Here is a 9,772-nt window from a genome sequence, read left to right as displayed (position 1 = left end):
TATTCTGGCTGCTCTTGGAAAATGATTATCCCGGTTATATTTTTTGTGCATCTTTTCCATATTCCTGAACCTGCTGTAAATGTGTTTGTATATGTTTTATGCTCCTGCTTCTCCATGATGTAGGTATTTGTTCTTCTGTATATGGGGCTTATTCGGACATCTGTTTTCTGCTATGTCTCATATGTCCTGGATCGTGGCTTCTCTTGCCACTTTTTTGTATCCTATGTCGGTTTTTATATTGCCTTAATATAATACATGATGCTTTTTTTCTCTGAAATATATATATATATATATAAAATTTTAATAAAAAAACTATCATCTTAAAAATAAACCATGTTAACTGGTTCCAAACATCAACGTGATTAATAAAAAATATACTTACTATATTATGAATCACAAAATCTTAAAATCTAACTATACATATAAAATAGGAAATGTATAGCCTTGCTGGTTTGTTTCTCAGCGTGTATGGACATAGGAAATGTATAGCCTTGCTGGTTTGTTTCTCAGCGTGTATGGACATGACAAATCGGGAGACTCAGATGATATTGGGGAATATCAATTGATTATCAGCGCATGGGCAGGACGAATCAAGCGACTAGGATTAAATTAGGGAAGATCAATTGAAACATGGTCTTTGGCATTTCAAGAAGGTGTCAAAGAAAATAAATTCAGTGACTTTAAACCCCCATTGAATCAAGTGACTAGGATAAAATTAGAAAAGATCAATTGAAACATGGTATCTGGCATTTCAAGAGCGTGTCAGAAGAAATAAATTCAGTAACATTAAATAGCATTAATTGTCTGCCCACTGCCCAAATAAAATGGGTTCATGTTTCATGTTTATCAGAGCTAATAACTTATTTTAATAAATAAAATATAAAATTTTGATTCCGAGGTGTGAGGTGTAATAATTCTAAGCTTGTGAGTTTTGGTTGAAATTAGGTAAAATAAAGGGGCAATAATTTTTTACCCTTCCAACTATTTGTTTTTGGTTGTTTAAAATTAGTTGTTTAATCATTTTTTAAATGTATTAATAGATTTAGTAACTTAAAAATTTGTTGAAGCACACTATTGTGGGGAGTTCACACTAAAGCACTCATTTCATGAACAAAATTCCACCCTAAAATATATCAAAAAAATTCCAAAACATTAAAAAAAGTATATTACCACACATAAAAAGCCATCAAATTATAATTATGACGGGCATATTGCAAATTCATGGTGGAATTTGAAGGTCAGAAAAAGAGTCACCTCTCCTGACTAGATTCCGAGATATTCTAGAAATTTGCAAACATGGAAGAGAAAGAAAGAAATAAATTATTTTAACTTACACGAGGCTAAAGATAGATTATGAGACAGAAAAATAAATAAAGCACGAAAGAGGGTGTGAGAAAATGACCTTAACTCTATTGTTATCCACGAGGGTGATGAGAGGAATAATCTTGAGATATCTGTCAATTTCTGCCTGAGCTTCCGTGAATTGGTTCACTATAGTCCATCCCACAGCAAGTAAATACAGATAGCTCCTATTCTGGCAATTCTCCACAAGAACGTATGACCTTCTCAGCGTATTTTCCAGCTGCTCCAGAGGTTCTCTGATTTCCGGATACTTTTTCAGCTCCGTTATCTTCAGTTGGTCCAGCAAGTTCCCGATCAACTTCAGGTGCTGTGCAAACTGACGGCAGTTCTTTTTATGCATCCGCGCAGTGCTGGCCGCTTTGACGATCAAAGCGATCAGTTTCACGGCGTCAAGTCCTGTCAGCTGCACGACGTTCGCGAGCTCCCCCACATTCTGCGATTGCAGTAACGCCCTCATGATGGCGACGAAGAAATCCTTCCAAGAAGATATACACAGTAGGTATATATAACTTTCATAAAAGAGATATACACAGTAGGTATATATAACTTTCACAAAAGAGATATACACAGTAGAGGTACATTGCACTTTGAGCAATGGTCCAGCTTATATATATATTTTAAATATCGGTATAGATACTGTGATTCCCAGAACAAAATGTACTCTGTGTCTCCATTATGCTCCGCCACTTGTGAAAAAACAAACGAAAGAAGAGTTTGTCACTCCTCATGTTACCAGAGTAATCTATTCTATAATCGTTGAGTGGTTCTATACATTAACAATGGTTTTGCTGATAAATTATACAATTTTAAATGTTTCGTTATGATGAGTCTGAGCAGAAACCAGACATGTCTCGTGATATGCGAATGAAAAATATGAGAGGCGACAATAACATAAGAGCTGGTGAAGGTTGGAAGTTAGTGCTGATCCAATAAAGTATTGTATATAGTTTAGAGTAGAGTACACTAACTCTTTCTCGTGATCTCTCGCTAATGACTTGAGGGACCATTTCCAGAGTAACATTGTTTAAATAAGTTCACATAAATGTCTACATTGGGTTTACAACGCATACACAACTAAAATACAGTAAGTAAATTAATAATGCTCATTCAGCGTACAATAATACATACTTGGCTCAAGAATGATGCGTAAAGAGGTTTACAAATGTCCACTCACCAGGCTGTGAAAGTTTTGGTTTAATATGCAAATTTATTTATAATACTATTTGTCGACGTGTTTCTAATCAATAAGTGAAACACCATCCGTTTCGAACCAACAAGTGTGGTTCATCGTCACGACAAGTTGAAGAAACAGATCTAGCTTAGCAAGTTAAATACACTGAGCAGAGCCTCCAACGGCTAACAAGACCAACAGCTACTCCAACAGCTACTTTTGACTGATCACCGTACAATAGTCAAAAGTAGCTCCAACAGCTACTTTTGACTGATCACCCCTACAATAGTCAAAAGTAGCTCCAATAGCTACTTTTGACTAGTCGCTGTTGGAGTAGCTGTTGGTCTTGTTAGCCGTTGGAGGCTCTGCTCAGTCTATTTAACTTGCTAAGCTGGATCTGTTTCTTCAACTTGTTCTGACGATGAACCACACTAATTGGTACGAAACTCGTCCACAAAAGGTGTTTCATGTGATCTTCGCCCAAAAATCTTTTGTAAAAAATCATTAAAATATTTATAATGAAAATTTTTATCTAGAAATAAAATTGCATATTACTTAGTAGGTTACATATCATTTAATAGCCTATGACTTCACAATATTGTAGCGTCATGACGATATTACTGGATTTAGTTAGTTTGTTTTTTTTTGTGGTTTGGATTTATGAGAAGATAAGGGCAATGTTATTAGTGGAGAAGGTCTTGTATTGACTTGCAAAAGCCTATCTGTAATATGGAGAGGTGTTTTTGATGGGTTTTCGAGTGGCAATATGATAACCAATGAACACTTGCCCTTGCCAAGCATCTTTGAGTTGATTATCATTTTCACTAAATTCTAATGGTTAAAATTCAGTTGACTTTATTATTATATTGGCCATCAATATTATACTTGGGTAATACAGAGAAACAATTTTTATTTTTAAGAGAATTGTATAATAATTAAATGAATTCATATTTAATTTTATAATTATGGTTTATTTTATATAATATTAATTTTAGCTCAATTATTAATGGTATATAAGTTTATAGTTTTAGGTAATCGATAATAATTATATAGGTTTATTTTATATGATATTAATTTTAGTTTTTAATGGTTTATAGATCTATATATTGGGTAGGTAATCAATGTGTTTATTTTATATGATATTAATTTTAGCTTTTAATGGTTTATAGATATGTATTAGGTAATTTAGGATATTTGATTATTATTTTAGCATCCAAAGAAATTTATTTAATATGGTAAGTAGATTTCAAATTTTCTAATCAATAATAATTATTATTATAAAAGTAATTTAAATATTAAACAAAAAGTTATTTTGTTTATCTTATGTACAATATTTAAAGTAAAAAAATGCTATATCCTAGATTGTCACAATACATTATGTCTATTATGTTAAAGCTCCGCAATAATATTCCAAACTTTAGTCATAATCTTTGTTATAAAAGTAACTTAAATGTTATAAAAAATAATTATTTTGTTTATCATATATACACCATTGGATAACTATTTTGCCAACACTAACTATACAATTCCCACTTTTTGTGTTCTAGATCTTAACACAACAATCATCCTGAAACCAATAGTCCATGGCTTCTACTTCTTCCCCGTCTATGAACTCATAATGACTCATTGCCCCCATTGGAAGAGATAGGGCTTCCTTGGGTAGCTCATTGTCTTTTCCATTATATTCCTAGAGAATATGGTAGACAGAGACATTTGTAGGATTAAAAATCATATTTAAGATCTCGGAGTAAGGGGTTTAACCTCACATATGACATTGAGGCCTTTTACTTCACCCAATCAATTACCATCTTTGAATATCTCATAACCTGAATTTTCTTCACATCTTTTTTGATTGCTAGTTACACTATTATAAAATGGATCAGTTAGCTAGTAGAGCATTCAACCTTTAATAGTGATTCAAAAGAAGTTACATATAATTTGTAGGTTTGCAACCATTAGCTTTTAACTCGATGATGTGCTTTAGTAAAAAATGTTCTATGGATTGGGATAGAGCTTAGAGAGCTTCCTATTTACAATGACATTGGTCCCATTGATGACTTTATGATGCATGGAACACAAAATTGTAAATGAGTAGAGGCTACAAACATTGGATGTTACGTTAAGGGCTACCCATACCCTTTGATGAGCCACACATAAGGATAATCATCCATAGGGTATCCACTTAATCAACCCATGTGATAACACCTAAAATCATGGGATATCAAAGAATACGTCTAATTTCAGTAGATATGATAGAAACCTCCCAATACATATTTCTAATAAAATATCCCTACAGATATCCTCTAGTTTTTCCAAATATCCCATTTTACACTTCACACTACCATAACCATTTTACACTTCACAATACCTATAAACCCCTCTACCCCACCTCATGACCCTGCTCCCCATCCCACCCAACTAATACCTAAAATATGTTGACTCTATTTTTCACAATTTGAAAATCTCTTTTATGAAAGAATGTGGTAGGATATTGGTTAACAAGGTGAAGACCCTATGAGATCACCCCCTCCTACCCCACCACTAATATTTTTCTTTGGCTAATGGGGAGATAATGGATTTCTAAAACAATATCAAGGAAAGACAAACATTATTATTCACATAAAAAATTGTATACATAAATGGGGTTGGAAAGGTCTTCAACGTTATTATTGGAAATAAGTACTTGTAGCACATGGAGCTTATGGTTTAGGAGAAAATTGTGTTTCTTTTTTCTAAACAAGTAAGACTCTTGACTTTATAGGTTTTGCGATGGTTATCAAATAGCTTTTGTTCATGGATCAGTTGTAGAATGGACTTCAACACTCAGAGTTTTCATCAACATTACTAGTTGAGGAATTAATGGATTTGGAAAGGAAATTTTGTGAACCATTATGTTGTAGAAAGGTGGGATAGGATGAAGGGAGTGAGAGAGTCAGAGAAGTTGTGACATCTCTCGTTTTAGGAGTCTAAAGGTTTTAAATAGAGAGACAAAGGTGAAGGCACATTTGTCAAGCTTCAAGACTTTAGGTGCTCAGGGGTTTTTGATGGTGTTGAATCCATTCCCACCATAAAAAAAAATGATTCAAACACTCCCACAATCAGATTTTTTGAAAAAAAAAAAGCCAAATTCTAACGAGAAATAATCATCTAAGCGAAATTGTCACCTCAATAAACAATTGCTTTTAGTGACATTTGCATAATAGAAACAACATACATGCAAAGGAGAGAGTTCAAATGCAGAGAATTCAAATGTAAAGCAATCTAGGAGATGGTTTTAAGTGAATTTTGATATCAACAAATAACCATGGGAGTTGTACGTAGTGCAAGAGGTAATCCAATTGCATTCCTCAATGAAAATGAAAATTTAAATCATGTAAAGAAGAAATAAATCAACTTAGGATTAGGAGTTTTATGCTATTATTAAGGGGCTGAGGAGGTGGAGGCACCACTCACTGCACAAACAGAACAAACAACTAAACAAAATTGAACCCAAATTAAACAGCACATGAAATGGGTCCAATTCTTGTAAAATTGAAAGGTCAAATAGAGCTGACGTGGAAATGAAGTAATCAAACTAGTAACTATGACACAAAATAAAGCAAGAATTGGGGACTCGAAAAATTACCTTGCCTCTGTTTTTGTCCACGAGGTGGATGAGGGGTATAATCTTCAGATATTTGTCGATTTCTGCTTGAGCTTCCGTGAATTGGTTTACAATAGTCCATCCCATGGCAAGCAAATACATATAGCTTCTATTCTGGCAGCTCTCCACAAGAATATATGACTTTCTCAGCGTATCTTCCAGCTGCTCCAGAGGTTCCCTGGTTTCAGGGTATTTCTTCAACTCCGTTATCTTCAGTTGTTCCAGCAAGTTCCCTATCAGCTTCAGGTGCTGTGCAAACTGGCGGCAGTTCTTTTTATGCATCCGTGCATTGTTGGCTGCTTTGACGATCAGAGCGATCAGGCCCACGGCGCTCAGTCCCGTCAGCTGCGCGGCATTCGCTAGATCGCCCACATTCTGCGATTGCAGCAACGAACTCATGATGGCGATGGCGATGAAGAAATCCTTACAAAAACTTTCAACTTTTTTCCTATTTATTGTCTCATACCCAATTCTGCAACTCCAAACAATTGTACCAAACTAAATGATGGTGCATCACACTACTCCAATTCAGCTCAGGTCAACCTGCCCCAATTATACCAGTATGCTCTGACATTTTTTAATTATATGTGAAGTTCCATGTGAGAAAGTTATATATAGTTAGTACATGGGACTTTGAAGTAAATTCAGTCCAGGTAATGTGTTTGACAGTACAATAAAAAAAATGATATTTTTTCACATATGGGTGTTTATAAAATATGGGACCCAAAACAAATGTTGTCTCTATCCATTATGCTTTAACTACTTGCAGAGCTACAGGTAAAAAGAAAACAATGTAGCAGGCATGGATTATTCTATTCTGGTGGAGATCTTTGCTATTCTATATATTTACTCTGACAAAAGAAAGTGTGAGATGCCTTACTGCTACTTTCTTGGTAATGAGATGCCTTACTTCCATTTTCTTTGTAAAATAGGGTATGTGATTTCCATGATAAAGAGCGCTTTTAAATATTTAATTAATCTCCTATTTAGGTTGTCTCTGGACAAGGTATCTCTTTATTACTTGAAAATAAGATACCAAAGGACAGGCTGGTTTACATGACAGTGAAACCAGAGAGAGATGGTGAAGGTTGGAAGTATCTAGTTATAATTTAGAACAATGCACTATATGAATGGACGATAATGTTTTTTTTTCCTAATTATAATTTTAATTAATATCCAATTTTGAATGAAATTAAGACCAAAAAAAATTAAATAATAAAATCTAGATTAAGACTTAAAATAATATATTTAATATCCAATTTTGAATGAAATTAAGACCAAAAAAATTAAATAATAAAATCTAGAAAAGTTAAATTAAGACTTAAAGTAATACATTTTAATAACATTGTTTTATTTATATTTATATTTTTAATAATAATTGAAGAGCACAATTATATGGACATAAATTTTATATTTATTTTTAAATATATAAATAATAATATTGTAAAATAATCTTTACAAGAATAATAATAAATTATTATTATTATTAATTATTTTTTTTAAATTGTGATGATAATATTGTATGAAATCAAAATTTGTGTTTGGATTCAGACTTGTATAACAGGTGAATGCAATAAAATTTTTTTGAGGCCAAATATACTTGCAATCTCATGGTGGTCTTTATTCTTAGTATCTATTAGCAGTTTTACTATCCTAAATAACATAGGTCCTCTGGAGGTGTAGATTCAATGACACAGGGCCTTTGGAGGTGTAGATTTTCCAAAAAAACCTGTAGATACAAACAAATTTACGTTACATATCAGTAGATTCAATGACACAGGGCCTTTGGAGGTGTAGATTTTCCAAAAAAACCTGTAGATACAAACAAATTTACGTTACATATCAGAATCACTGTTAAGGAATAGTTGTGAGGGAATGATACCATTACTCATTAGGTCTTTTGCGTCAAAGTTTATTGGAGAGATCATCTGTAGTAGAATTGTTCATTCTCAACACATGAAAGAAGTTAATAGTAGAATAGGTCCTTTGGAAGTGTAGATTCAATGACACAAGGCCTTTGGAGGTGTAGATTTTCCAAAAAAACCTGTAGATACAAACAAAATTTACATTACATATCAGAATCATTGTTAAGGAATAGTTGTGAGGGAAGGATACCATTACTAAATAGGTCTTTTGCATCAAACTTTATTGGAGAGATCATCTGCAGTAGAATTTTTCATTCTCAGCACATGAAAGAAGTTAATAGTAGAGAAGGCTAGTTTCACATTTCTGATTCAATCAATAATGCTTTGCAACTTGCAATCCTTAGGCAAAAATCTATGAACAAGGTGATGGATAACCAATTGTGAATCTCTCAACACCACCAAATCTTCCATGTTTGCTTCATTGGCCAGAAATAGCTCTTGCAGTAATCCATATGTATCTGCCACTTTATTTGCTCAATTATCTAATCCCCAACTCTTGCAGTAATCCATATGCATTTTCCACTTTATTTGTTCAATTATCTAACCCCCAACTGTACTTAATTTCAATTTCAAATTTTCCATAAGAATTAAGAATAACCCCTCCCACTCTTGCCACCCTAGATTAATTTTTTATATTTAAAAAAAAATATAAAATTTGATTTTATTATAAACTAATTTTTTTAAATGTTAATTTTTATGATAATTTTTTTATTATTCAAGGAAATTTCATTTTTAAATGTTTATAATATATTATTTTTTAATAAACTAGACTAGATCTATTTTAACTCTTGATCTATAAAGCGCTAAGAGCGATCAAATGCGCTTAGAGGGATCAGTAAAACCATGGGTTGTAAAAAATCTGAAGTCCAAAAACCATGCAATTTTTTCATTTTATATTATTTTAACAATTAATAATTTTATTTTTATGTAGTTTAACTGAGTCAATATGTTTACATAAGACATTACAACATCTCTTCCATAGTGGGCTAGAGAGGGGTGCAATTATTTTATCTTATGGTAAGTATAATAATTTAATAAAAATGTTGAAAATTAAAATAATGTAAGTGACATCCAATATTTTTTTAATATATATATATATAAAAGTCAATAGTGTATTTCCTCCAAAAACATGCAAATCAGTTACATCAGTCAATTAACCAGCTTAACTAGGTCACTGAGTAGGTGGTCTCAATCTACTCAATAGGAGACCATAAATTTCTGACCACCTAGCAATTGAGTAATTTGTCCAAAATTCTAACAGTTTTAACAATTGTGACATAATAAAAGTATCAATTATAGTACTCTGAAACAAAAAGTTGCAATTGGCATGTTGAAAATCAAGATTCAGAGGTGTTGACCGGTACGAGGTCTTTAGCACTGAATCGTAGAGGAGCTAGAGGAGCAAGATCACATTGGAGGTGGAACTTGATATGGGCTAATCGTGCATCCATTCTTTCTAGACAAACCCTTTGGTTTCTCTAAAATCATTTGACATCTTCTAGACTAGAAAAAATTTCACATCTTTCTTCTTGTTTGTCCTTTAAATACCTTGCCCAACAGGGCCTTCACCTGCCAATACAATGATAAGGCATGAAAGTATTGTTTCCTTCTTCCCCTAGTGTGTCTAGTGTCGAGAATCTAGGTGGAAACGTCTTCTACGATTTTAGAGTT

The 9,772-nt window shown here is 32.9% G+C and overlaps 1 protein-coding gene and 1 pseudogene across 1 annotated transcript; both read right to left on the bottom strand.

The window, feature by feature from the left end:
* Nucleotides 1-1,351: 1,351 nt before the first annotated feature.
* LOC149162880 (cell number regulator 13 pseudogene) lies at nucleotides 1,352-1,819 on the bottom strand (annotated as a pseudogene).
* A 4,163-nt stretch (nucleotides 1,820-5,982) lies between these two features.
* LOC149162879 (protein MID1-COMPLEMENTING ACTIVITY 1-like) lies at nucleotides 5,983-6,737 on the bottom strand. The gene is made up of 2 exons (XM_089435298.1): nucleotides 6,159-6,737; nucleotides 5,983-6,006 (listed from the first exon to the last, which is right to left on the bottom strand). Exons 1-2 carry the CDS (start codon nucleotides 6,573-6,575, stop codon nucleotides 5,983-5,985), a joined length of 441 nt encoding a protein of 146 aa, XP_089291424.1. The 5' UTR covers nucleotides 6,576-6,737.
* Nucleotides 6,738-9,772: the final 3,035 nt, after the last annotated feature.

This window comes from Pinus tabuliformis, chromosome 5_2 (assembly GCF_031772625.1).
Source record: "Pinus tabuliformis cultivar Carrire ecotype Pingquan chromosome 5_2, CPIR1, whole genome shotgun sequence".
NCBI lineage: Eukaryota > Viridiplantae > Streptophyta > Pinopsida > Pinales > Pinaceae > Pinus > Pinus tabuliformis.
The sequence above is the reverse complement of the archived record's forward strand: the minus strand, read 5'-3'. Positions and strand labels throughout refer to the sequence as shown.

Coding starts and splice junctions, on each gene's coding strand:
- LOC149162879 (XM_089435298.1), bottom strand. CDS start 6,575: ATGAGTTCGTTGCTGCAATCGCAGAATGTGGGCGATCTAGCGAATGCC. Junction 6,007..6,158: donor TGGACAAAAACAGAGGCAAG/GTAATTTTTCGA, acceptor AATTTTGTTTAG/TTGTTTGTTCTGTTTGTGCA.